This window comes from Musca domestica, unplaced genomic scaffold, assembly GCF_030504385.1.
Source record: "Musca domestica strain aabys unplaced genomic scaffold, Musca_domestica.polishedcontigs.V.1.1 165, whole genome shotgun sequence".
Lineage (NCBI taxonomy): Eukaryota > Metazoa > Arthropoda > Insecta > Diptera > Muscidae > Musca > Musca domestica.
In genome coordinates this window covers 1193171-1219664 of record NW_026712228.1, presented here as the reverse complement: position 1 = coordinate 1219664, position 26494 = coordinate 1193171, and the positions used below count along the sequence as shown (strand labels likewise).

Sequence of the window (26494 nt, the reverse complement as noted above, 5' to 3'; positions counted from 1 at the left end):
AAATTTGGTAACCTGAGATCTGAAGTGAATGAAGAATTCATCTGCTCATTCCTTCTGATAACTCCCCCACAAAAATATAAAAATAGAAATGGAATGGAAATAAATGTTCGATGTTTATCCCAATACTTTTTTCAATATTAAATGAAGTTGAATGCTTCGGTCTGTTATCTCAAACACATTTCCTAATTTTTAAAAATTGTTACATTTCTCATGAATGAAGTAGTCGGTATAACCCAAATCTGCCATATTTATATCAGACTTGGTTCAGATACGAAATGGAGACCTTTTGTCCATTCCTTTGTAACCTACACCATAAAGGGTCAATAGTTTGAATAATCATAACGAAAATCAAAATATATTGAAATAAACCAACTGGGGCTGAATAAACCAACATCTGTCGGCAAAACCGTCTGATTCTTTTTAATTTGTCAACTTTTTTTATTTTATTTCATATTTTCTTATTTATAAATATATTTTTTTAAAGAATCTTAAATGAATAATGACGAAGTTGCAAATATGTCTTCTTAAAATATTCGGTGGTAAGAATATAAAATGACCAAAAACCTCATCCAAAAAAATCCATAAATTTTGAAAACAGTCTTGAGAACAATAATGCAAAGAGAAACAAACGCAACAAATAAAAAGTCTATCCCAAAACTTATGGTTTCTGTGAAAGTTGTCCTTCCTAAGATATCTGCTACGCATTCTGTTCTTTTCGCAAAAAAAAAGAATTATTACACCACAACCAAAACTGCTGACAACGATAGACGTTAAAAAAATAGAAGTGAAAACTTCCCTTAAAACCCCTCCAAAAAAAGAGAACGCCATAAAAGATGTTGATATTCCAATCTGCTGGCAACTGGCTATCCAATTTGAAAAAAAGGGCGAAAAAAACCAACAGCTAGAAGTGAAAATGCCATCATCCGCTACTGATACCATGTACCCAAATGGCCATCTCAAAAAAGGGGGCGAATCTTCTTATTTTTTTCGGATATTTGCTAGAAAAGACAACGGCTGTTCGGCGGTTATAATTTCATTTAACAATGCCGGCATGAATGACTTGATGGTTGGCTGGCTGACTGCTGGGTCGGTCGCTGGGTTGTTTGGTGTTTGGAGCGGCGGCTGGCAACATACGTTCATAATAGGCATGTCAGTATGCTTTTGCACAAAAATTCTATTATGCCGAATGAATTATTGCAATTGTTCCAAAATGGCAAACGAAAAGTGGGAAAAGAATGGCGGAAGCAAATAACATAGACTACAGAAGGGCATGGGCGACTATATGGTATACTATATGCCATGGACCGATAAACGGCACGGAATCTATAAAAATAGCAAATATTCCTTAGACAGAACTCTTCTTTTAAATCCATTTCCTTTTTCCGATGTTACAACCAAATGTAAAAACTTATAATACTCATGCATCCCATGGTAGCACCGAAGTCCCCGGAATTTACGAATTACGAAGGAAATGCGATTGAATAGAAATATTCGTATCTAAAATAACAAAATTTCTTTACGAACGAACAATTCGCAAATTTCACTGTTACTTTGAATAAATTCTTTTGGGACAAGTTAGTGCAAGTGGATGTAAAATTTGGAAATTTAAAATTAAAATTTGCGTTATCCTCCAATTAAATATAAAGCAAAAATGTTATAGTAAAAAATATTAATAATTTAATAATTAAAAATAAAATACGCAAGAGGAAGATCCAAAACACCATTATCCTATTTCTATTGGGCAAAAAGCATGGATCAAGTTCTGCCACCAGTGCAAAACTTAAGGAAATTTCCCATCAATAGAGAAACTTCAAAAAACTTTCTTTCGAAAATCTACAAAAAATAGCCTTCTACCCAGCAAGGGATCCTACAGGGTTTAATATATGTTAGAAGCCCAGAAAAGATCTCCAAATGTCAATTTATAACAACACTTTCTCCTTAGACTAGATTTAATAATTTTTCTATCAAAGAAAAAAATCAAATCTTGAAAATTATTAATATACAGGGTGAGATTAAAAATCGGCAACAAAGTCAAAATCTAGAATTAATTTTTTTTTTTAATTTAATTGAATGAAAACAAAAAATGTCGGAAATAGCATCCAATTTTAGAATAAGTTTAGATTTGTTCGAATTGGTCACCTTTGGCACGAATTATGGCCCATAAACGACCAATGAAACCATCACACGCTGCCCGAATGTTGCTCTGCGGTATTTTGGCCCATTCCCAGCGAAGCGCTTGCTTGAGCTGATCGACACTTTGGTATTTTTTAGTGCCAACCTTGCTTTCCAAAATACACCTTCCTTTTTAGACACAATAGTCCAACGGATTGGTTTCCGGAGATTTTGGTGGCCATTGTGCGCTGTAAATGAAGCGAGAACCCTAATTTTTTAACCATTCATGGGTGGCGTGCTGAGTCCGATGGTGCTGAGCCTTGTTGGAATGTCCAAAGTCTGCGGTCAAAATATTTGCGTGCCCAAGGCTTTAATACACTCTCCACAATATTTTCGCTATAATATTCGGCATTTATTCTGATGTCACGGTCGATTAATACGAGCGGAGAGCGATCACAGGCTGTTATGGCGGCCCACACCAACACCATGGCCGTAGCTTGAGTTCTGGTGGCCAACCGAAGGTGCAAATTTTCAGCTGACCTCTTTGGCAAGTAAACACGATCATGTTGTTTGTTTACAAACTGCTGGACAACGAAGGTTTTCTCATCGGAGAAAACCAAATTCGGCAGTTCACCACTTTCGGCCAAGCGAAGCAACTCTATAGCTCTTTTGAGTCCATTTTCTTTCTGTTGCGCTGTAAGTTCTTGCACTTTTTGGAATTTTATTGGCTTTACCCCGAGATCATTTTTCAATATTTCCGAATGGAATATTGCGATATGTTCAGCTCACGAGCCGTTTTTCGGCCACTGCGACGCTGGTTTCCATCAAATCGCTTCTTTACTTGTTTAACCATTTCTGCTGATGTTGCTTTTTCTTGCGTCCACTTTCTTGACATTGGGATTCGCCACCAGTATCACGGTAACGAGGCACAAAAGATTATTTTCACATATAAATGCTGCTGTGCTCTAATGATAGCTACTGGTGGTTTTCTAACCAAATATCACACTATCATGTTTGAATTTCATCACGAATGACTTTTTTTCCGGAAAATTCTCACAAAAATGCTTTTGTACACTTGTTAACAATATAATGAGCTGTCACTGGAATAATTTGAACAGCTATCGGACGTGTGGCTTAGAAATGACAGCGGTCTGAAGTTGGTAGCAGTTTTTTCATCTCACCCGGTATACCATCAGCATTTAACCATTTATTTATATATAATTTTTTTTTTATATTTACATATAACATTTTGGAGGCTTTTGGGAACAAGGATATGAAAGAATTTGAAGAAAAGTATATTTCACTGTCGTATACCCAGTGTGGTTCAAATACAAATGTAGGTCTTTTTAAAAATTCGTCCTTTACTACAAAATGTATTGTTTTCCTAATGTTGCTCACTGGTGTTCAAATACAAACATGGGTCCTTTTAAAAATTCGTCCTTTTTTACAAAATATATAGTTTTCCTAATCAATTTTTTATAATTTGCCACCAAGACAGTTCTTTCTTAACTCTAATTGCCTGAGGCGCCGGTTAACAAGAATATCTGGAAACTCTTCACACTTTTACCATTTAACATTGAATATTGTATAAACCAAGAAACCAAATTCTGGCAATACCCTACTACTAGCAGTCATAATTCAGTCGTAGTCATACCTAACTTTATGTTCTTCATAATGATGATGATAAGGACGACATGGTGCTGGTGATTCCATTGCTACTAATGATGATGTTTTGCCGATATGACGTATCCATGGCAAACTCGTTATACTATATTTGTTCTTCATAGTGAACTTGATTTTACGCTTAGTTGAATTTTTACAATCCTTGAAGATGTGCGGCTTGTTAGATTTCCTCTTCGGTCGAGTTTTATTTGGTTTCAGGCTCTCTGTATATTGAGCAGCCACTTGGTATAGTGAGTGTAGTACTGTGGTACTTTATTAATATTGTTATTCTTGGCTTCTGTAAAGGAACAGTATTACCAGGCGGAGAAAACGAGAAATTCGAAGACATTTATGAATGCTCTCTCAAGAATCATTTAAATATACTCATTATATTATATTAAAAGCCAATAGTAACTAAAAAATTCTCAAAAAGTACTTGCAAATAAATAAAAATTAGTTCAAAAAAAAAAAATATTTAGAAAATTGCTTTTAAACTCTTTAAAATGTAAATGCAAGATTTATATGGAAAAATGTCATAAACAATTCATGATCTATGATCCAGGCTCTTACAGCTATTGAATAGACCTTAAATATATACGACCAAGGCTTAAATAATGTTCTTAGGAATACACGACTAAATCATTTACGGTCATCCAAAATTGTCCTGAATCGAAAAAAGGTTTGCAAAATAAACTAAAATCGTAGATAGCTCAAAACACCTTGGAAATATTTTTTATAAACATTTTCGACAAATGATTTAAATTTTTTGGCTTTAACACCCTATAAAAATTAATATTCAAATTTCAAAAAGTTGTAAAAAACATATTGGAAAAAATATTCTTTACCACTCAAAGTTTATTGGAGGTTTGGTCTTTAAAAATATATTCTTTGGAAATCCAGGTTTATTGTATGAAAAGTTGCTTTAAAAAATATTTTTCGAAAATCCACGTTCCCTAGTCCTTGAAAATTAAAAAAAAAACCAGTTCATTGGTCATTGAAAAAATTTACGTTTTTTTGGATCTTAAAATTTTTTTCTTTAAAAATCCACGTTTTTTTGGTCCTTGAAAATTTTTTCTTTAAAAATACACGTTTTTTGGTCCTTCGAAATTTAAAAAATCCACATTTTTTGGTCCTTGGAAATTTAAAAAATCCACATTTTTTGGTCCTTGGAAATTTAAAAAATCCACGTTTTTTATCGTTGAATTTTTTTTATAAATCCACGTTCATTGGTCCTTGAAAATTTAATTTAAAAAATCCACGTTTTTTGGTCCTTGAAAATTTTTTCTTAAAAAATCCAAGTTTTTTGGTCCTTGAAAATTTTTTTCTTTAAAAATACACGTTTTTTGGTATTTCGAAATTTAAAAAATCCACATTTTTTGGTCCTTGGAAATTTAAAAAATCCAATTTTTTTATCCTTGAATTTTTTTAAAAATCCAAGTTCATTGGTCCTTGAAAATTTAATTTAAAAAATCCACGTTTTTTGAACCTTAAAAATATAAAAAACCACGTTCATTGATCCTTGATAATTTAAAAAAAATCCAGGTTTTTTGGTCCTTAAAAATTTAAAAACATCCAGGTTTTTTGGTCCTTAAAAATTTAAAAACATCCAGGTTTTTTGGTCCTTAAAAATTATTATTGAAAATTGTTTTCTTGTAATATCTTCTTTATCGGTCCTTAAAAAATTCACGTTTTGGTCCTTAAAAAATCCACGATTATAGGTCCTTGAAAAATTTTTTTTTAAAAATCCACGTTTTTTGGTCCTTGAAAAAATATTCTTTATAAATCCACGTTTTTTGGTTCTTGAAAATTTTTTCTTTAAAAATCCAGGTTTTTGGTTCTTTAAAAATTATTCTTTAAAAATCCACGTCTTTTGGTCTGTTGGTCCTTGAAAAAATATTCTTTAAAAATCCACGTCTTTTGGTCTGTTGGTCCTTGAAAAAATATTCTTTAAAAATCCACGTCTTTTGGTCTGTTGGTTCTTGAAAAAATATTCTTTAAAAATCCACGTCTTTTGGTCTGTTGATCCTTGAAAAAATATTCTTTAAAAATCCACGTTTTTTGGTTCTTGAAATTTTTTTCCTCAAAAATCCACGTTTTTTTGTCCTTCAAAAATTATTCTTTAAAAATCCACGTTTTTTGGTTCTTGAAATTTTTTTCCTCAAAAATCCACGTTTTTTTGTCCTTCAAAAATTATTCTTTAAAAATCCACGTTTATTGGTCCTTGAAAAAATATTCTTTAAAAAATTCACGTTTATTGGTCCTTGAAAAAATATTCTTTAAAAAATCCACGTTTATTGGTCCTTGAAAAAATATTCTTTAAAAAATTCACGTTTATTGGTCCTTGAAAAAATATTCTTTAAAAAATCCACGTTTATTGGTCCTTGAAAAAATATTCTTTAAAAAATTCACGTTTTTTGGTCCGTGAAAATTATTACTTTAAAAATCCCCGTTTTTTGGTCCTTGAAAATTTTTTCTTTAAAAATTCACATTTTTTGGTCCTTGAAAAAATATTCTTTAAAAATCCACGTTTATTTGTTGGTCCTTGAAAAATATTCTTTAAAAATCCACGTTTATTGGTCCTTGAGAAAATATGTTTTAAATATCCACGTTTATTGGTCCTTGAAAAATATTCTTTAAAAAATTCACGTTTATTGGTCCTTGAAAAAATATTCTTTAAAAAATTCACGTTTATTGGTCCTTGAAAAAATATTCTTTAAAAATCCACGTTCATTAATCCTTGAAAAATATTCTTTAAACAGCCACATTTATTGGTCCTTGAAAAAATATTCTTTAAAAAATCCAGGTTTACTGATCTATTAGTCCTTTGAAAAAAAATCTAAATATCGATATTATGGTCTCGGTAGACCTTAATTATTCAAATTCAAATATAATATTCAAATGTCCTCTCATAATTTATAAAAATTATTTTTAATTTTTGAATTCACTGTTGTTCGGAATAAAAGTTTGATGGAAAAATATGGAAATGAAATGTAAGAGGAAATGAAGGAAACTTTAAATGCACATACATCCCCTGCTTGAAATAACCACACACACAGGCACACTTAGCCGAAACAAAGAATAAATGCAAAAAAAGAAGTAGAAAAAGAAGAGAACAAAAATATGAATGGAGTTCAACCAAAGTCAACCATCCATAAGAAGTGAATTGGTTTGGTTTGCAAGGGTTCGTTTCGTTCATTAGATTGAATGGTCTGACGACGATGATGCGGTTCATTGTGTATGTGTGTGCCAGGACATTGCCTGTCATCACTCTGTACATTCTTCGTGTTCGTGTTGTTCTTTTTTTTTTGGTGTTGTTGTCGCTCTTTTCCGTAACATCTGTAAAATGTAATAATTTTATGTTATGTGTGGAAATATTTATGGTAAAGTTCAAACAAGTTAATTTTGAAAAAGCTTTCTTCTTTTTGTTTTGCTTTTGGGTTTTCTTTTCTACTCTCCACCCGCTTGAAATAGTTGTGCGGGGGGAGAAAAAGAATGAAAACAAAAGAATTTGAAATACCCCTCTTTTTTTCTTTCCTAATAAAAATTAATGGCTAAAATTAACTAAAAAGAAATGCTGTAAAATTGGAAATTGAAAATAAGTGATGCTTGAAAGGACGAATCAAGGTGAAAAATGGAAAATAAAATAATACATTTTTAGAGATTTTCCTCGTCTTGATTTTTAAGAACATAACAATTTTGAGGATTTTTTTACCCTACACCACATAGTGGGAATGGTATTATGTCTCTGTGCATTTGTTTATAATACGGTGAAGAAAGCGAGATAGACCCATAACTACTTTTGAGAATCTCCAGAGAATCACTTTCTGAGTCGATTTATGTATGTCAGTCCGTTGTCCATGTATGTTTGTAAAAAAATGAAGATCTCATTTATTATCCGATTGAAATGAAATTTTGCGAACAAAATTTTTTTGGCCCAAAGATGATCCCTGTGGAAATTGGTGAGAATCGGTTCGAATTTAGATATAGTTATCATATACAAATTTGGTGAAAATCGGTTCAGATATAGCTGTAGCTATGATATATGATTCATCCGGGTTGGTGTTTAAGTCACTCACAGGCGTAATTTGCAGTCCACGAGATTTTGGTGGCCATTGTGCGCTGGAAATGTAGCGAAGAACCTCATTTTGTAACCATTCTTGGGTGGTGCGTGCTGAGTGCGATGGTGCTGAGTCCCGTTAGAATGTTCAAGGTCTGCGGTAAAATATTTGCATGCCCAAGGCTTTAAAACTCCCTCCAGATTCTTTTCGCGATAATATTCGGCATTTATTCTGATGCCATGGTCGACTAATACGAGCGGAGAGCGACCATCGGCAGTTGTGGCGGCCCACGCCATCACCATGGCCGGTGCTTGAGTTCTGATGGCCAACCGAAGGTGCACATTTTCAGCTGACCTCTTTGGCAAGTAAACATGATTGTTTTGTTTGTTTGCAAACTGCTGGACAACGAATGTTTTCTCATCGGAGAAGACCAAATTCGACAGTTCTCCACTTTCGAAGCAACTCTTTAGCTCTTTTGAGTCTATTTTCTTTCAGTTGCGGTGTGAGTTCATGCACTTTATGGAATTTCAATGGCTTTACCCCGAGCTCTTTTTTAAATATTTACCGAATGGAATATTGCGTATGTTCCCTCATGAACCATTTTTCGGCCACTGCGACACGGGTTTCGATCAAGTCGCATCTTTACTTTTCGAACCATTTCTGCTAATATTGCTGTTTTCTTCCCTTCCGTCCACTTCCTTGACGTCGGGCTACGCTACCAGTATCACGGTAACGAGCGGTGGTACGAGACATTTATTCACATTTAAATTCTGAAGTCCCCTGAGGATAGCCACTTGTGGGTTTCCATCCAAATATAAAGGAATCACACTATCACGCTTGATTTCATCACGAATAACTTTTTTTCTGGAAAATTCTCAATCGCTTTTGTACTCTTGTAAACAATATAATGAGCTATCACTGGAATAATTTTAACAGCTGTCGGACGAGTGGCTTAGAAATGACAGCAGTCTGAAATTGGTTGCAGTTTTTTCATCTCACCCTCTGATCACAAATACGATTTGTTGTTTAAGTCCCTCACATGCGTAAAATGCACTCCACAACATTAATCTTTGGTACCACATATCAAATGCAGCTCAGAAATAAGAGCCTAAAATGTTCTCAAGATCGGTTCAGATTTGGATATAGTTCCCATATATATCTTTATCCGACTTCAGGTTTATTGTGCACCAAATGGCGAATATCAGCCCAAATGGACTGAATTTTAGGACTTCCGACGGGATTCAACCGCGAAGCAAATACTTCAAATTGTGGTGGAAATCGGTTCAGATATAGCTGTAGCTCGCATATGTATGTTTCATCCGATTTGGATAAGTCCCTCACATGAGTAATATGCTCTCCACAACAATGATATTTGAAACCGGACATCAGATATAGCTTGAAAATACATGTGACAAATTTTATCGAGATCGCTTTAGATTTTTATATACCTTTGATATACATCTTCATCCGATTTTTCGGTTATTTCTCACCATATATGTAATATCAGCCTAATTTGGATAGGTTTTTTCATATTCAACCTAATTTTTTTCATTTGTTGAAACTCGGTCCGGTTTATATATTGCTCCAATGAATTTTTATACCCTACACCACAAGGTGGTCAAGGTATTATGTCTTTGTGCATTTGTTTGTAACAGGCAAAAGGAAACGAGATAGACCCATAGTTCCTTTTGATGATCTGCATAGAATCACATTCTGAGTTGATTTATGCATGTCCGTCCGCCCGTCTGTCCATGTATTTTTAAACAAAGTACAGTTCGCAATTATTGCCCTATACATATGAAATTTTGCACAGATCATTAGTTTGGCCTAAGGACGAACCCTAATTTAGATATAGCTCCCATATATATCTTCGTCCGATCTGCCTTTTATTGTGCACCAAACGTGTAATATCAGTCGGAATAGTATGGAATTTTGCACGTATGATCAGATTGGACCTGAAAATAAGTATGCCAAATTTGATCGAAATCGGTTCATATATAGCAATAGCTCCCATATATATTGTACATCCGATTTGTTATTTTTGTCCTCCGCAGCCGTAATATGAACTCTGTAACAACAATATTTGGGGAAATATATCAAATACAGCTCAGAAATACATTTGCTAAATTTTATCGAGATCGGTTCAGATTTGGATATAGCTCCCATATATAACTTCGTCCGATTTACCTTTGATTGTGCACCAATCGCCTAATATTTGCCCAAATGGGACCGAATTGAGTCTAGAAGCCAGTATGTTAAATTTGGTGAAGATCGGTTCAGATATAGCTATAGCTCCCATATATACTCCTTATCCGATTTGTTATATTTGTTACCCACAGCCGTAATATGCACTCCATAACAACGATATTCAGGGAAATATATCAAATACAGCTCAGAAATATCTTTGCCAAATTTTATCGAGATCGGTTCCGATTTGGATATAGCTCCCATATATATGTTTATCCGATTTCGAATTAATTGTGCAAAAAATGGGCAATACAAGTCCGAATTTAAAAGCTACAAATGCTTCGGCATATTTAGACCTTTGAACTTCTAATTATAATTATAATCATAGCGTGTATGATTGAATTCTCCCATAAGAACTTTTAATTGTTATGTGGAGCTCTACTAAATTAGCAAAGTGGTTTAGGGTATCATAAAGTCGGCCCCGCCCGGCTTTGAGATTTTCTTTACTGGCTATTATGCAGCAATAATATTTGGTACTATAGGTACAAAAGCCTACGCCTGTCTGATTTGTTGAAAATCGATTCAGAGTTAGATATTGTTCCGAAATTGTGACTTCTCGAAAGCCACGATACGCATTCCAATAAGGTTCATAGTTGGTATGATCTACTTCACATAAATTTCCAATAAAACCCCTTTTTTATTACGGGAGCTCTACTAAATACTCATAGCGGTGTAGGGTATCATATAGTCAGCCCTGTCCGACTTTTGACCTTTCCTTACTGGCTTTATTGTAACTAATTTCAAATATTCTTCTTTAATTAATATCATTAAATAAAATGTGCAATTTATGCAAAATTAATGCATTTTAATTTCCCCGCTTCCGCCTATAATTTAAGAAACTCATTGAAGCATTTCCTACTTCACATGTTTCTATTATCAACACGCACGCACACACACACAATCACTCCGATTTCTTTGCTTATCTCTAAAAATATTCCGGGAAATTTCACTTCCGCTCTGTTGTTCGAAACACAGCAAAATATTTGTCTAATCACAACTATTTTAAATAAAATCTAATTTTAGTTTTGATAAATATGTTGCTCTTTTCAGGCAATAATGCCTGAGTATGTGCTTGTGTGTATCTTCGATGCGTAGGAAAACTTTTAATACTAACTTATCTATCCTGCCTGGATGGTAATTGAAGTTTAAGAACAATACTTAAGTTTTGCCTTTTATAAGCGACGAACTTGTCTCTTTCACACACACTCACACATACAATTACTGAAATAGAGAGCAGCAAGAAATCAGAGTTTCCGCGTAAACTCTCTAAAACAGGGAATATAATTTTCATATTTCGAATTTCTTGCTGTGTGCCACATCGCTTTCACTTGCATTGCATTTATTTTTCTTGGAAATAAAAAGTTGTCTAATTTCATTTTCCGTTTTGTATGTATGAGTAATATGTGAAAATAGCAAACTTTCCGAATTTAATTCGTTGAAAATCTCTTAAAATATTGTTTATGCTGAATTGTGTTGTTCAGTGTGATTAGCATCTTTTTTTTTTGTATTTTTAAACCATAAACAAAAGCGTATGTGCATGTATGAGTGAAGTCGTATAATTAGTGAAGTTTTAATACGCATATATACATACATAGGAACGTTTTTGAGAACCATTGTGTCCCAATCTGGAACAAAGTTGCAGTAAGGCTTTAAGGTCTACGATGCAACCTGGAAAAGCATGATTTCAGTCATTAGTAGTATTAAATCGGATATAATTTAAGAGAGAGATTTTATTTAAATATAGTATGTATAAAGGATGTAGAAATATATATTCAAAGTATTCGGGAGATCCAAAATATGAAAAATTAAAAGAATTATTGAGACAATAGAAAAGTGGACTTAATTACATAAAATTCAAACCGTTCAAAACCTAAAATTTCAAAAAAAAATTTTTTTAAATTGCTGGAAAAAATTTAATATATCATTGGCGTTAGTAGTATATGATTGATATGCAAAAAGAAAAAACCGTTCCGATATACCAATAAAAAATTGTTTCACCCTAAATAAGTTCGAAATTGTGCTTTGCAGCTTAAAAATATCGAAAATGAAATATTACTCGTACGTAATGGATATAACAAAAACCTACGTTAGATCCATTTTGCAAGAATGTTTTTGGAGCTAAGGATGCCAAATGTCACCTTAAGTCAATTCACATTACAAATACTACATTTCCGTTGAAAACTTTGGAAAATATTCAAAATTACAAATTAAAAGAGGCTGTTATATGGGAACTGTAGCAAAACTTGAAACTGTGTCTACAATTATAAGCAAAAATTTTTTTTTATTTAAAATACTAAATCAAAGGAAGGAATATTGGGTGGATAGGGATTAAACCCAAAAAAAAAAAGGAAAGGTCAAAAGTCGGGCGGAGCCGTCAACATTTCACACCCTATGCGTATTTAGAAGAGCTCCTGTAACAAAAAAAATGTTTATATTAGGAATTTATGTGTGCGGAATTTATGGCTTTAGAGTAGCCACAATTTCGTAAAATTGAATGAAGATATGTATCGAAGATGTATAAAAATCTAAGCCTCTTGGCAAAAGTATTTTCGAGCAGTATCTGATGCCCGGTTTTAAATATTATTGTTGTATAGTGCATACTACGCATGTAAGGGACTTTAACACCAAATCGGATGACATATATATGGGAGCTAAAGCTATATCTGAACCGATTTTCAGTAAAATTTGAAGTACTTGCTTTTAGCTGAATTCCGTCGGAAGTGCAAAAATTCAGTCCATTTGGGCTGATATTAGATATTTGGTGCACAAAAAATGGGAATCCAAATCTGAACCGATCTCGATTAAATTTGACCGAGATATTGTTGAGCTCCATAAATTATCGGATACCAAATATTATTATTGTGGAGTACGCATATTACGCGTGTGAAGAACCTTAAACCTCTAGCCATATAAAACATATATAAGGGAGCTATAGCTCTATCTAAACCGATTTTCTCTAAATTTAATGCACTTGCACTTGAAGAACCTTAAACCTCTGACGGGATAAAATATATATATATATATATATATATATATATATATATATATATATATATATATATATATATATATATATATATATATATATATATATATATATATATATATATATATAAATTTGACAGAGATATTGTTGAGCTCCATAAATTATCGGATACCAAATATCATTATTGTGGAGTACGCATATTACGCGTGTGAAGAACCTTAAACCTCTAGCCATATAAAACATATATAAGGGAGCTATAGCTCTATCTAAACCGATTTTCTCTAAATTTAATGCACTTGCACTTGAAGAACCTTAAACCTCTGACGGGATAAAAAAAAAAAAAAAATATATATATATATATATATATATATATATATATATATATATATATATATATATATATATATATATATATATATATATATACATATATATATATATATATATATATATATATATATATATATATATATATATATATATATATATATATATATATATATATATATGGGAGCTATTGCTATATTCTCCAAACTTAATGCACTCGCATCTACACTGCGTTCGCTCGGATATTGGCCATTTGGTGCACAATTAACCCGAAATCGGTTGATGATATATATGGGAGATATATCTAAATTTCAATAGGGGTTGTCCTGGGGCCAAACAGATACTGTTTGGAAAATTTCATCTCAATCGGATAATAAATAGGACCTGCATTTTTTTCACAAAAATACATGGACAGACGGACGGACTGACATGCATACTTTGACTCAGAAAGTGATTCTCCATGTTACAAACAAATGCACAAACCTCGTTTATTTATTTGCATAGTAGAAAAGAGCCACCGATCCTTGTCAGTTTCTTCGGTTTTAGCCTAGAGTATTCTCCCTTAGGAGTTTTTCAACAACAACTCGTATGGGAAAAAGGTTTCTATACCCCTGAGACTAAGAATGCCAAAGTGGGCGCTACGACTGTATTTGTGTTATGGAGAGAGGTGGAACGAGGGGCATAAATTGATATTTGCCATTCACTACATTGCACATAGGAAACCACTTGGGAAAATTGGGAATACCCACAATGGAGTGAGCCTTATCAAGTGAGAGGATCCTTTCAGTTCTTAATAAACACTCCATTTTTTTATACACACTGTCATATGGCTACAGAGATAGATGTCATTTGATATGACCAAAAAGGTGCCTCAAACGAGGTTTTACACACGATGTCTCTTTGAACCAAATCCATTCCAGGCATTTCGATTCGATCTAAGGATGTCCGTCCATTTGTCCGTTTGCCTGATGCGCACGATAATTCTCAAAGGAAGTATCCGATTTGATCCAATCTTGGTACATCGTAATATTATCGTCAAACCTCCACCACAAAAGTTCAAAATTTTTAAAGAAAATAATTTAATTCATAGAAGGAGAAAAGGATAATTCGATTTTATGCAAACCTTTCAAATACCAATAATCTTGCCAAGTATCTCCCCAACAAAACGTCAAAATTTATAATAAATATAAATCTTTAAAAAATGTGAAATAAGAGTCCGATTATCTTTAAATTTCACATCCATTTCAGATCCGTTGTGACGATGGGATATATCAGTCAACTGACTCCGGTACCTCCTACACAACGGATCAAATTTTAAAATTGTTATAACTATCATAAACTAAGAAATAAGAAATTCATTATGAACTTCACATATTCCAAGATCTGTTGTTAAGATGATAGATATCGTTCCATTTCTTCCGGTAGCTACCTCACATAGGGGTCAAAATTTTGAATAACAAACAAGTAAAAAAGCATCTAAGTTCGGCCGGGCAGAACATTTAATACCCTCCAAAATTTGGAAGGAATTGCATCGAGTATTTTTTTGTAATAAGTTGCAGTACCCTGTACAATCTTTCAATACGAAATTTGAAGAGATTAAATAATGTCGCTTAAATAATCAAACTACCGAATATAGAGAGGTATCTTTACATATGAGTTAAGTATTCTTTTTATACCCTACACCACATAGTGGTAAGGGTATTATGTCTTTGTGCATTTGTTTGTAACATGGAGAAGGAAACGAGATAGACCCATAGTTACTTTTGAGAACCTTCATAGAATCACTTTCTGAGTTGATTTATGCATGTCCGTCCGTCCGTCTGTCCGTCCGTCCGTCCGTCTGTCCATGTATTCTTGTGAACAAAATGCAGGTCGCATTTATTATCCGATTGAGATGAAATTTTCCAAACAATCTTTTTTTGGCCCAAGGACGAACCCTATTGAAATTGGTGAGAATCGGATCAAATTTAGATATAGCTCCCATATATATCTTCATCCGATTTCGGGTTAAATGAGCACCAAATGTCCACTATCAGTCCAAATTACCTGAATTTTGGCACACCCAACCGAGTTCGGCCTAGAAGCAAGTATATCAAATTTGGAGAAAATCGGTTCAGATATAGCTATAGCTCCCATATATATCTTTCATCCGATTTGATCTTTAAGTCCCTAACATTCCTACTATGCACTCCACAACCGTGATATTTGGTACCAGGTATTAGATGGAGCACAGAAATAGCTGTTTTAAATTTTATCGAAATCGGTTCAGATTTGGATATAGCTCCCATATATATCTTCATCCGATTTCGGGTTAATTGACCACCAAATGGCCAATATCAGCCCAAATGGCCCGAATTTTGGCACATGTGACCGAGATTAGCCTTAAAGCAAATACAACAAATTTGGAGAAAATCGGTTCAGAAACAGCTATAGCTCCCATATATGTTTTATCCGATTTGGTGTTTAAGCCTCTCACATTCGTAATATGCACTCCACAAGAATGATATTTGGTACCAGATATAAGATACAGCCCAGAAATAGCTGTTTGTAATTTTATCGAAATCGGTTCAGATTTAGATATAGCTCCCATATATATCTTCATCCGATTTCGGGTTAATTGTGCACCAAATGGCCGATATAAGTCCAAATGGACTGAATTTTAGTACATCGGACCAAATTCAGCCTAAAAGCAAGTATATCAAATTTAGTGAAAATCGGTTCAGATATAGATATAGCAACCATATATATGTTTCATCCGATTTAGTGTTTTAGTCCCATACATTCGTAATATTCACTCCACAACCGTGATATTTGGTACCAGGTATTAGATGGAGCACAGGAATGTTTTAAATTTTATCGAAATCGGTTCAGATTTGAATATAGCTCCCATATATATCTTCATCCGATTTCGGGTTAAATGTGCACTAAATGGTCAATATCAGCCCAAATCACCTGCATTTTCGTACATAAGACCGAATTCAGTCTAGAAGCTAATACGTAAAATTTGGAGAAACACGGTTCAGAGATAGCTATAGTTCGTAAAATGCACGATAGAATTAGATAGATTTTGATTTTGTACCAAATATCTCATAGAGCTCTGAAATGCCCTGTATAAACCTTTTTACGAGAGGTCTACTAAATATGCATAGTGGTGTAGGGTATCATATAGTCGGCCCCGCCCGACTTTTGAGCTTTCCTTACTGGTTTTTTTTTTTTTGTCATAAGTATTATTTTTTTTTGTCATAGTATGTAGAATACCTTACGAGCTTTAAATACCAAATTTGCCTCTAAAATCTTAAAAATACCAAATATTGGGAGGTACCTTTATATAGGGGCTATATGAAGGCATGGACCTGCATAAGTAATTTTTTTTTTTGTTCTTTTTATTATTATTATGCAAAACTATGACCCGTTTCGAGGGATGTACCCAAAAAAGTGGATCAACATTGGGGGAGTAAGTGCTATTTCGTATCTTTAAAGTCGATCTGAGTGTCACTTCGATTTGCTGTGTGTTGGATGTATTCGGTCATATGAAATTATATATTCTCTCTGTAGCCATAATGCAGAGAGTACAGATTTAAGATGCATGTTTTTTTCCAAAATATGAGAGTGGTTTACCATTTATCATTCACACCAATCAGCCAATCAGATAGGCATAGGGACGGACTTGGATATATAAACTACTGCAACAGATCTATTACAACTATTATTATATTCAAAAACAAAAAAAAAAAATATTCTCTGCGGACTATTAGTCGGTCTAATTCTAGAGAATGTTAGTGTTATCCGATTGAAATCTAGTGTGTAGTTAGCCCACTAACAGAAGATATTTGATATTGCATTTTATCTGAAGATCAGTAAGCTCTTTTACCTGAAAATGTTGACTCTAATAATTATATTATTGGTCCGGGACGGATATTAAAGACAAATATGGATCATATCCCTAATTGTTTCTTTTCTGTCAAAAAATTCCAAACATACATTCATGTTTTAGTTTGAAGATTGCAACTTATCACCAATAAATTTGCTTTATCTTTACATTACAACCAACTTTGCAGAAGTCTTATTTTTAGCCGACTGGTTTTGAATATTTTCCACTCGAGCTCCTGTTACTCTTTTAATTTTAGAAATCTGGTTAAAATTTATTTTCTCCCTGAATGTCCCATATCCACAAAGTTCTGCACTAATTATATTAAAATAGCAAAACAACGTACAGAATACGCTCTTTAAAAGAGCAACAACTTTTGCAGCCAAGTACGATGAATGTGTGTACACCAGGGTTGGGCATATTGCACTAAATTTTTAGTGCACTAAGAATTAAATAATTAGTGGTAGTGCAATTTTTAATTCCACTACCACTAAAGGGTTAGTGGTAGTGAAAAATAAATTGCACTACCACTAACCCTTTAGTGATATTTAAAAAAAATTGCACTACCACTAAATTTAGTGATTTTTCAAAAAAAAATTGCACTACCACTAAATTTTAGCGAAGCCAAAAAAAGCACTATGTATATAAGTATTATAACAGCTATAATGAAGTTTATTAAAGTGAGTAGGGAACAACAATCCAGAATATATAGTACATATTCATAAAATTTGTTTACTTTTCTAAATAGCACTAATTTAGTGCTATTTTTTATGAAATACCACTAATTTAGTGCAAGTTTTTTTAAATACCACAAAATTTAGTGGTAGTGCTATTGAAATTTCACTACCACTAAAATTTAGTGGTAGTGCAATTTTTTTTTAAATATCACTAAAGGGTTAGTGGTAGTGCAATTTATTTTTCACTACCACTAACCCTTTAGTGGTAGTGGAATTAAAAACTGCACTACCACTAAATGAACAGTGATAGTGAAATTATTAGTGCACTAAAAATACAGTGCATTATGCCCATCTCTGGTGTACACACGTTGTGCAAATTTTGTGCGTTTATAATTCTCTAACGTGCAGAAAGTTTTTAAAAAAAGTTTCGACCTATATACGCAAAGTAGGTTGAAATTTTAATACGTAATCATGTTGAGTGTTATTGTTCTCTTTCTGAACAAAAAAAAAAAAAAAACCTGACAATTTAGCAACAACATAAAAAATATATAAAATTAAAGTTATTTTATATCAACGTGGATTGAAGGGTTATGAATGTTACTATGAAAAATGTAATGCAAAGTCCTTAGATTTTTGTTTGTATGTCAATTTCTATGTATGTCAAAAATTTGTATATTATTATTAATATTTATTAAATTTTTGCTAACAATAATATTTCTGTTCTATTTTTGCACAGGGGCTGATGCCAATAATTTCGCATCGGCTTACATGTCAACAGCGGCCGGCTTACCACAATTTGGTAGCACCGCCCTGACTACATCACCATTAGCCAGTGTTGCCTTAAGTTCAGCTGCAGCAGCTGCTGCTGGAAAACAGATTGAGGGTAAGTTCTAAAAAATGTTAAACATTATTATTTGAAAATAATGAAATTGTCGAAGAAAAATCATTCAAAGTATATTTTTATTCAAATAACTACTATGCGATACAAATTTACAAAAAGACTTCATAGGATTTTTTCATTCTGTTGAAAACTTTCTGTATATGACAGAATTATTGAAGGACTCTTTATAATGACATGGTTTCTTTCCGTATGAAACTTCTATTTGTAGGAGACCTGTTGAATATCTATTTTCCATGGGGATCCCGTTGTAGATCTTCCTGTTTTTACAAAGCTATTAAAATTCGATTATCTATAAGGCACTTTTGAAGACTATCTTTTAAAATCCTTCCACTTATAGGAGATCTAATGAATTCATATGCATATAGAAGAACTTTTAACATTTTTTATGATATTGTATTGACATTTCTCAAAGGTCTCTTGAAGAATTTTCCCTTTATAGAATACCTGTTGAAGGCACTATAAAATACTAGTTTATGACCTACGAAGAACCGTTGAAGAATATCTAAATAAATATTGGTTTCCCACATAGGAAAGTATATATGGATCTTCCTAGCTCGCCGAGCTGAGTCGATCTAGCTATGTATTTCCGTCCGTCCGTCTGTCCATGTTAATTTGTAATCACTCTACAGGTCGCAATTATGACCCGATCTTCACGAAATTTAGAATGTAGGTGGGGTTAAGGTCAGAATATAACCCTAATTCTTTTGGAGATGATCGCATAATATTTAGAGGTTGAAATGGACCAAAAACTGAAAAAATTCCTGATTTTGCAGTTGCTCTACAGGTCGCAATTATAGATCAATCGAAACGGAAGTTAGCATATTGCTAGAGCTTAGGGCTGGGCAGAAGCCTTCCAATTTTGATGGTCATCGCGTAATATTTAGTGGTTGAAATAGACCATAGCATTTGTGATAAATAAAAGTCAAATTTTCCATTAAACCGCGAATATTTTTAATGCCGGCGAAATCACAAATAGACGAACAGGTCAATTTTGACCGTTACGTAGATGCCGATAGTAAAAATATGGGATATATATAGCGAAATATATACAATGTATATATACAAAGGAGGTGGATGTTAGCTAGAATGCTTATATCTCCAGAATGGCTGGAACGATTTTGACAAATTTTGTCAATTCAGAATGCCCTCTTGGCATAAAAGAATAAAATCTAAAAAAAAGTCGCATAAAAGGATGCCAGTAATGATGTTAATGTAGATTTTGCAGTATTTTGTGACATATTTTTATTTTTTCATAATTTGTATCGCATGCGATTATTTCAATTTAACTTATAATATTGAAGTATACATTTTGTAACATTTTTCACCTTACAACACAGGTTGGGATTATTATATATTTAGGGGTTGAAATGAACCAACAACGAAAAATGTTCCTGATTTTACAGCCGAAATAGAAACCAAAGGATACTAAATCTCGCATGAAGTTAGAGTTTAGGACAGCGGGTAGAATGGACCACTACTTTTGTGTGAAAAAATACCAAATGAACCAAAAATAGAAAAATATTCCTTATCACACAATTGAAGCCAATCGACACGCCTGAGAAGAGAGTTATGGACAGGGAAGAAGTCCTAGCATTTTAGATGCCAATTAGATTATATTTAGCTGTAAATTGACCACAACAACTAACAGCACGACAGAGTGCGCAAATATTGTGTTCTACGACATAATTTCAAAAGCGAAATCTTCCAAAATAGATTTGGACATAAGGGGGCTTCTAATATATTTTAGTGTTGTAGGGTATCACATGATCGGCCCCGCACGACTATAGCCTTTGCTTACTTGCTTTAAAAATATCTTTCACGAACTCGATAGCAAAAATTATGTTTTTCAAGAATAAGGCTTCCCGGGGATAATTCTGAACTTGTTAAAAATATTCTTCAAGGATATAGGGACAACAAATATTTTTTTTTATTTTTTTCAAGAACTTCATCCTTACTTATCAATTTTTTTAAAAATATTTTTAATAACAATCTTTTATTTATAGAAACTTCGACATAACTAAAAATTTTGGATCTTTAAAGTTTTTTGCAAAATCTTATTGCAGAATATTTTTAAGAATTTCCTTCAGAAAAATTATGTGTCTGAATTTCTTCCAATGTCTATCCTTATAACAATTTTGGTACATTTGGTTGGAGACTTTGGACTTTTCTGTCAAATATCCAAGAATCCGGGCCGTCCCAAAAAAAAAAATACTTTCCCGGAATCTGAAAAAAAAAATTCAAAAACAAAAAATCCGATAGTTTTTACTAAACTAGAGTGGTTCCAAAATATATTTCGAGGATATCGTTAGAAAAAAATTCTAGAAGTTTTTAAAATTTCTTTCCAAGAACTTCATCATGATATTTTTTAAAGAACTTTATTATGACTTGCAAGGTCTTCATGTAAAAATATATATATTTTTTAATTTCCTACCCAAAAAATTGTTCGTCTGGATTTCTAACAATGTTCTTTTAAAAAAATTGAGGACGTTTTAAGAACTATGAGATCGTCCTTTTAGGAAAAACTTGTTTAAGATTTTCCTTTGTTTAGAAGACTGATTGAAATTTTTCCGCCTACGGAATGTCTTTCAACCATAGAAATACTTTGGAATGTATTCTAGCCCTAGAAGCACCATGGGTGGTTATCAATCAACATAAGGTCATTTGGAGGTTTTTATCTGTATATAACCGCATTAAGGTATATCATATATGAAAGACCTGTTGAAGGTCTCATAATCATTTAACGTTAGTTAAGAAAGAAGTATTAAGATCGTTTTGAATGACCTATTGAAGTTATTTTTCTACTTCTTTGAAAGGACTGATGAGGGCCATTTATTGCGAAAGTTCTGCTAAGATTTTCTATTGGCCGTATTCCATCAATAGAAGAGCTTTAAAAGTCCTATATTTATGGAAAACCCCAATGAAGGTCTTCTACCTGAAAATATCTATTGAAGGTATTCCCTCTATACATGTCCTTTTAAAGCCTTCCTTGAATAGCTGAGTTTTTTAAGAATGGCTTTTCTCTATAGAAAAATTATTGAATGTCTCTTTCTGTAAAAGATCTCTTGAGTGTCTACTGTCTTTAGAGGGTCTGTATATTTTCCTCTTCTATCAATAGATATCCCCTTCTGCCATCTATAGCAGACTTTGAAAGGACCACTTAAAGGTTTTTATCTGAAGACTTTTATGGGGCCTTTAATTGATTGCTTTCTATTTTTAGAGGACCAATTTTAGTTACTTTGTTATCAATAGAATGCTTCTTGAAGGTATATTATAATTTCGTAGGACTTCTTTCATAAAGAACCTTTTTAAAAGGTCTTTAATTTTAAGAAGACACGTAGAAAGTATAGAAGACGTTTTGCCAACAGAAGACTTATTTGAAGGTCTTCTTCGAAAACATATCTGGAGAAGTAATTTTTACTTACTGTAGGTCTTCTATCCCTGTAAGTTTTCTATCTATGGAAGGCATATTGATTATATAAGATTTGTCGGAGACTTTTTAGTCTTTTGATAAAGGGGTTTCTTATTTATATGACCTTCCTTCTTCTTTTTTTTTTAAACAATTATATTTTATAATTATTTAATAATTATAAATAAATAAAAAATTAGGACTAACAATAAGAGCTGTCGGATAATATAAGGACCTGTTAGTTTCTTGGACTTCTTCTATATTTTGAATAACTAATGGTTCTCCAGGAAATCCAGAATATCAAATTGATGCTAATATTCCAATCCAACCCAACATTACAAATTTATTTCATATTTTGAATATCGAATAAAATCCCATCATCAAAAATATATAAGTTCACAGATGAGTGAAAATATTCGATTTTATCTCCAAAAAAAAAAAAAAAAACCAAATATCATCCAAAAACAACAAAACAAATTTCTGTTGCTAGTGACATTTTCGCATATATTCGTTCATTCATTCATTCTCTCGGAAAGGGAAAACGAAATCTGTATTACATTATTTGCGTCATGGTATGAATAAGCGATTGAATGGCTCCATATAGATATGTATGTCTGTACTTTTTTGGTTGGAAGCAACAGCTTTGTCACCGTCATCACCAGCCAAAGAAGCAATGTCATCTTTGTCACTGCCACCATATCCAACACCGCCATGATAATCGTCATTGCCATCGTCATCTTTCGTTGGTAGTGCCAAACATTCTCAAAATTCTGTTGGAATCTGTTTGCTGGCTCACTCACTCACTCACCAAATGCATCATCAGCAGCGGCAGCAGCAGCAAATATGGCACGGTGACACTGTTATACTGTCAGGACGACATATACACAGAAATGTATTAAAGTATTTTTATTTCCTGCATAGTTTCCGTTTCCCTACATCATCAGATTCCACTTTGGTATATTCTTCGATTGGTACTCTTCAGTTTTTTTGGTGGCATGGATCCTTCTTTGGATGCTTTTGTAACTTGTAAGGAAGTATAGTGAAGTGGAATTTTGAGAAACAATTCCAATGGAAGAGGAAGGTTAGGAGAGATATATTTATTTAAGGATCATCTCTTTAGAGGTAAATGACAGAGATAAAATAAATGCTCATTCGTTTTTCGCTCCTCATTAAGCTATCGACAGTAGGTCCCCTTTCGTTCTGCTATTTTTATACCCTTAGCCATATGGCTACAGAGAGTATTTATTATTTGATACGGCATACAAAACGTTCCTCATCGAAATAATGTATTTAGACCCTATGTCCCTTTGGACCAATTATCAGGGACTCCTTCAGGTACCGTGAGGAGGGCAAACATTTTGAGAAATTATTACTTTTATAAAACGTGAAATAAGATTCCAATCGTCTTCTAACTTCACACATCTTTTTGTTCTTATGAACACAAGATTTGGTAAGGAGATCGGATATATCGATTCACTCCTTCTGGTGCCTCACCCAAAACGGATCAAAATTTTGAATAATAATGAATCTTAATGAGCATCCGATTCTCTTCAAATGCCATATGGCTAGAAAGTCCGCCATATGGCTCTTTCTGATACATCCCCCACAAAAGTTCGAAATTTAAAAAAATATTAAATATTTTACTGCACGTAAAGAGAAGGGATGATCCGATTTTGTGCAAACTTTGCAAATCCTAATATTTGCATCAGTGCTAGGTCAGGTGCAAAAATGAACAATACCAGCCCACTCCTTCTGGTACCTCCCCCACAAAGGGTCAATATTTTGAATAATTATAGCTCTTATAAAATGTGAAGTAAAAGTCCGATTGTCTTCAAATTATACACATCACAATGTTTATATTAACCCAAGGTCTGGTGGGAAGATGGAATATATCGGTCCACTCCTACCGGTACCTCCCCCACAAAGGGTTAAAATTTTGAATATCCATGAAACTCATAAAACGCGAAATTAATATTGCACATCTCAATATTTCTATCAACACAAGATCAGATATAAATGTGGTACAGATCGGATCGCATGTCTTCTGGTACCTCCCCCACAAAAGCTAAAATTTTTGAGTAACCAAAACATTTTTAAAATCCGAAATAATAATCCGGATCTCTTCACACATCCCATTATTTCTACTAACACAAGATCTGTGGTGGAGATGGTATAGACGGACCGATCTCTTCTTCTGGTAACTTCCCCACTAAGCATCAAAATTTTGAATATCCATGAAGCTCATAAAACTCGAAATTAACATCCAATTCCATTCAGACTTGGCACATCTCAATATTTATACTAGCGAAAGATAAGTTATAAATATGGTTGAGATCGGATCGGAGATTTCTTCAGGTACCTCCCCCACAAAGAGTCAACGTTTTAAATAACCAAAACGACCATAAAATCCAAAATAAGCATTCGGATCTCTTCGTATTTCACAAATCCCATTGTTTATACTACACAAGATCTGCTGTGAAGATGGTATATATCGGTTAACTCCTTTTGGTACCTTCAATTCAAAGTTTCTAAATTTTGAATATCCATGAAGCTCATAAAAGGCGAAATTAACATCCCATTCCATTCAATATTTCCATAAACACAAGAGCTGTTAAAAAGATGGTAGAGATCGGACCACTCTTAATGGTACCTCCCCAACAAAGGGTCAACATTTTAAATAATCGAAACAATCATAGAATGCGAAATGTGCATCCGATTCTTTTCAAATTTCGCACATACCTACATTTTTATTATTACAAGATTTAATGTAAAGATCGGTTTACTCCTTTCCCTTCTCCCCTTCCCCCAAACAACGTGTCTATAATTGAATAACCCTGAATCTCATAAAGCGCTAAATGGCATTCAATTTTTTTCAAATTTCACACAGCCCAATATTTTTATCAATATATAATCGGTTGTGATGATGTGATATATCGGTCCACTCCTTCTGGTACCTACAAAGGGGAGGTACCAGAAGTAGTGGACCGATACCAAATCGCCTATAAATGCGAAGTAAGCATCAGATTTCTTTCAAATCTAACACATCCCAGTATTTTTATTAGCAAAAGATCGGGTGTGAAGATGGGGTATATCGGATAACCCAATCTAGTACCTCCCCCACAAAAGGTTTACATTTTATTAACAATTATTCACATAAACTTGGGAATAAATGTTAGCTTTTCTTTAAATTTAGCTCATCTCAATATGTTTTCAGTATTCGCACATTTTTACATTTTCCAAAAATTGTTACAAATCTCATGTAAAGTCGAATAAACTAGTTGATATGGTCAAAATGTGGTAAATTTATATCAGACGTAGGTCAGATACGAAATATACAACATTGGCCCACTCCTTTGGAACCCCAGCATTTTGAATAATCATTACGCAAGTCAAAATATATTTAAGTAAGGGAACAGTGGCTGAGGCAGAAAGTTGAACTTGTTGTCAGTAATTTTAAATTAATTTTACGGCTCCTCGTGAGAGCCTTATATACCTCTCGAACGGCCTATATATAAGACCACTTGGTAGTCTCTTAAAAAGAAATTTATTGGGTACCACTCAAGGGTCACCTTTCTATAGACTACTTTTTGAGGGTTCTATATATTCCACCATTACTCTGCCCGTTATAAAATCTTCCAGAGAACTATTATTATTCTTCCTACCAAGGTCTTATAGCTGAAAGCTTTTAAATATGCATTTAATTTTCATTACGAAATTATTGTAGGAACTAAAACAGGTCACTCTATTCCACTTTAAATATTTTATTGCTAAAACATTTTATTTCTCACTACTTTTCTCAGAGCTTAATTTTAACCCCCTCTACGATTTCGTTTTTCATCAAAAATTTCCCACTTTTTTTTTTCTTATTTAGTTGCAATTTCCTCCATATATCCTCATATTGATAAGCAGCTTCCGTTAAATCATGTTCAAATTCACTTATACATTGTGTGTATATGTGTGTTCGTAAAGAGACAGAGCAACAGAGAGCGAGAAAAAGAGAAAGGGGTACTGAGGACTAAAGTGTGAGCAGCAACATTTCATGATTATTTTTTTCTATTTTGTTGTTTGTGTTAGTGTTGTCATAGGTTTCCTAGTTTTTCTCCTCGCCTCTTCCTCTCTCTCTCTTTCTCCCTACTCACATTTAGTTTTCCTTTCCTTTTTTTGTTTGTTTGTATCATCATCATATCCCATCTACATTGGCAACAATGCTATTTATATCACACAAGCAAAGTGTGCGTGTGTGTGTGTGT

At 33.2% G+C, this 26494-nt stretch overlaps 1 protein-coding gene across 1 annotated transcript in view; it reads left to right on the top strand.

The window, feature by feature from the left end:
- LOC131800516 (CUGBP Elav-like family member 2) overlaps positions 1 to 26494 on the top strand; it is a gene marked incomplete at its 5' end in the record, with an annotated part of 149734 nt that overhangs the window by 88342 nt on the left and 34898 nt on the right. Inside the window, 1 exon segment of the mRNA XM_059120293.1 lies at positions 18674 to 18820. Within this exon segment, the coding sequence (XP_058976276.1) occupies positions 18674 to 18820 (147 nt within the window).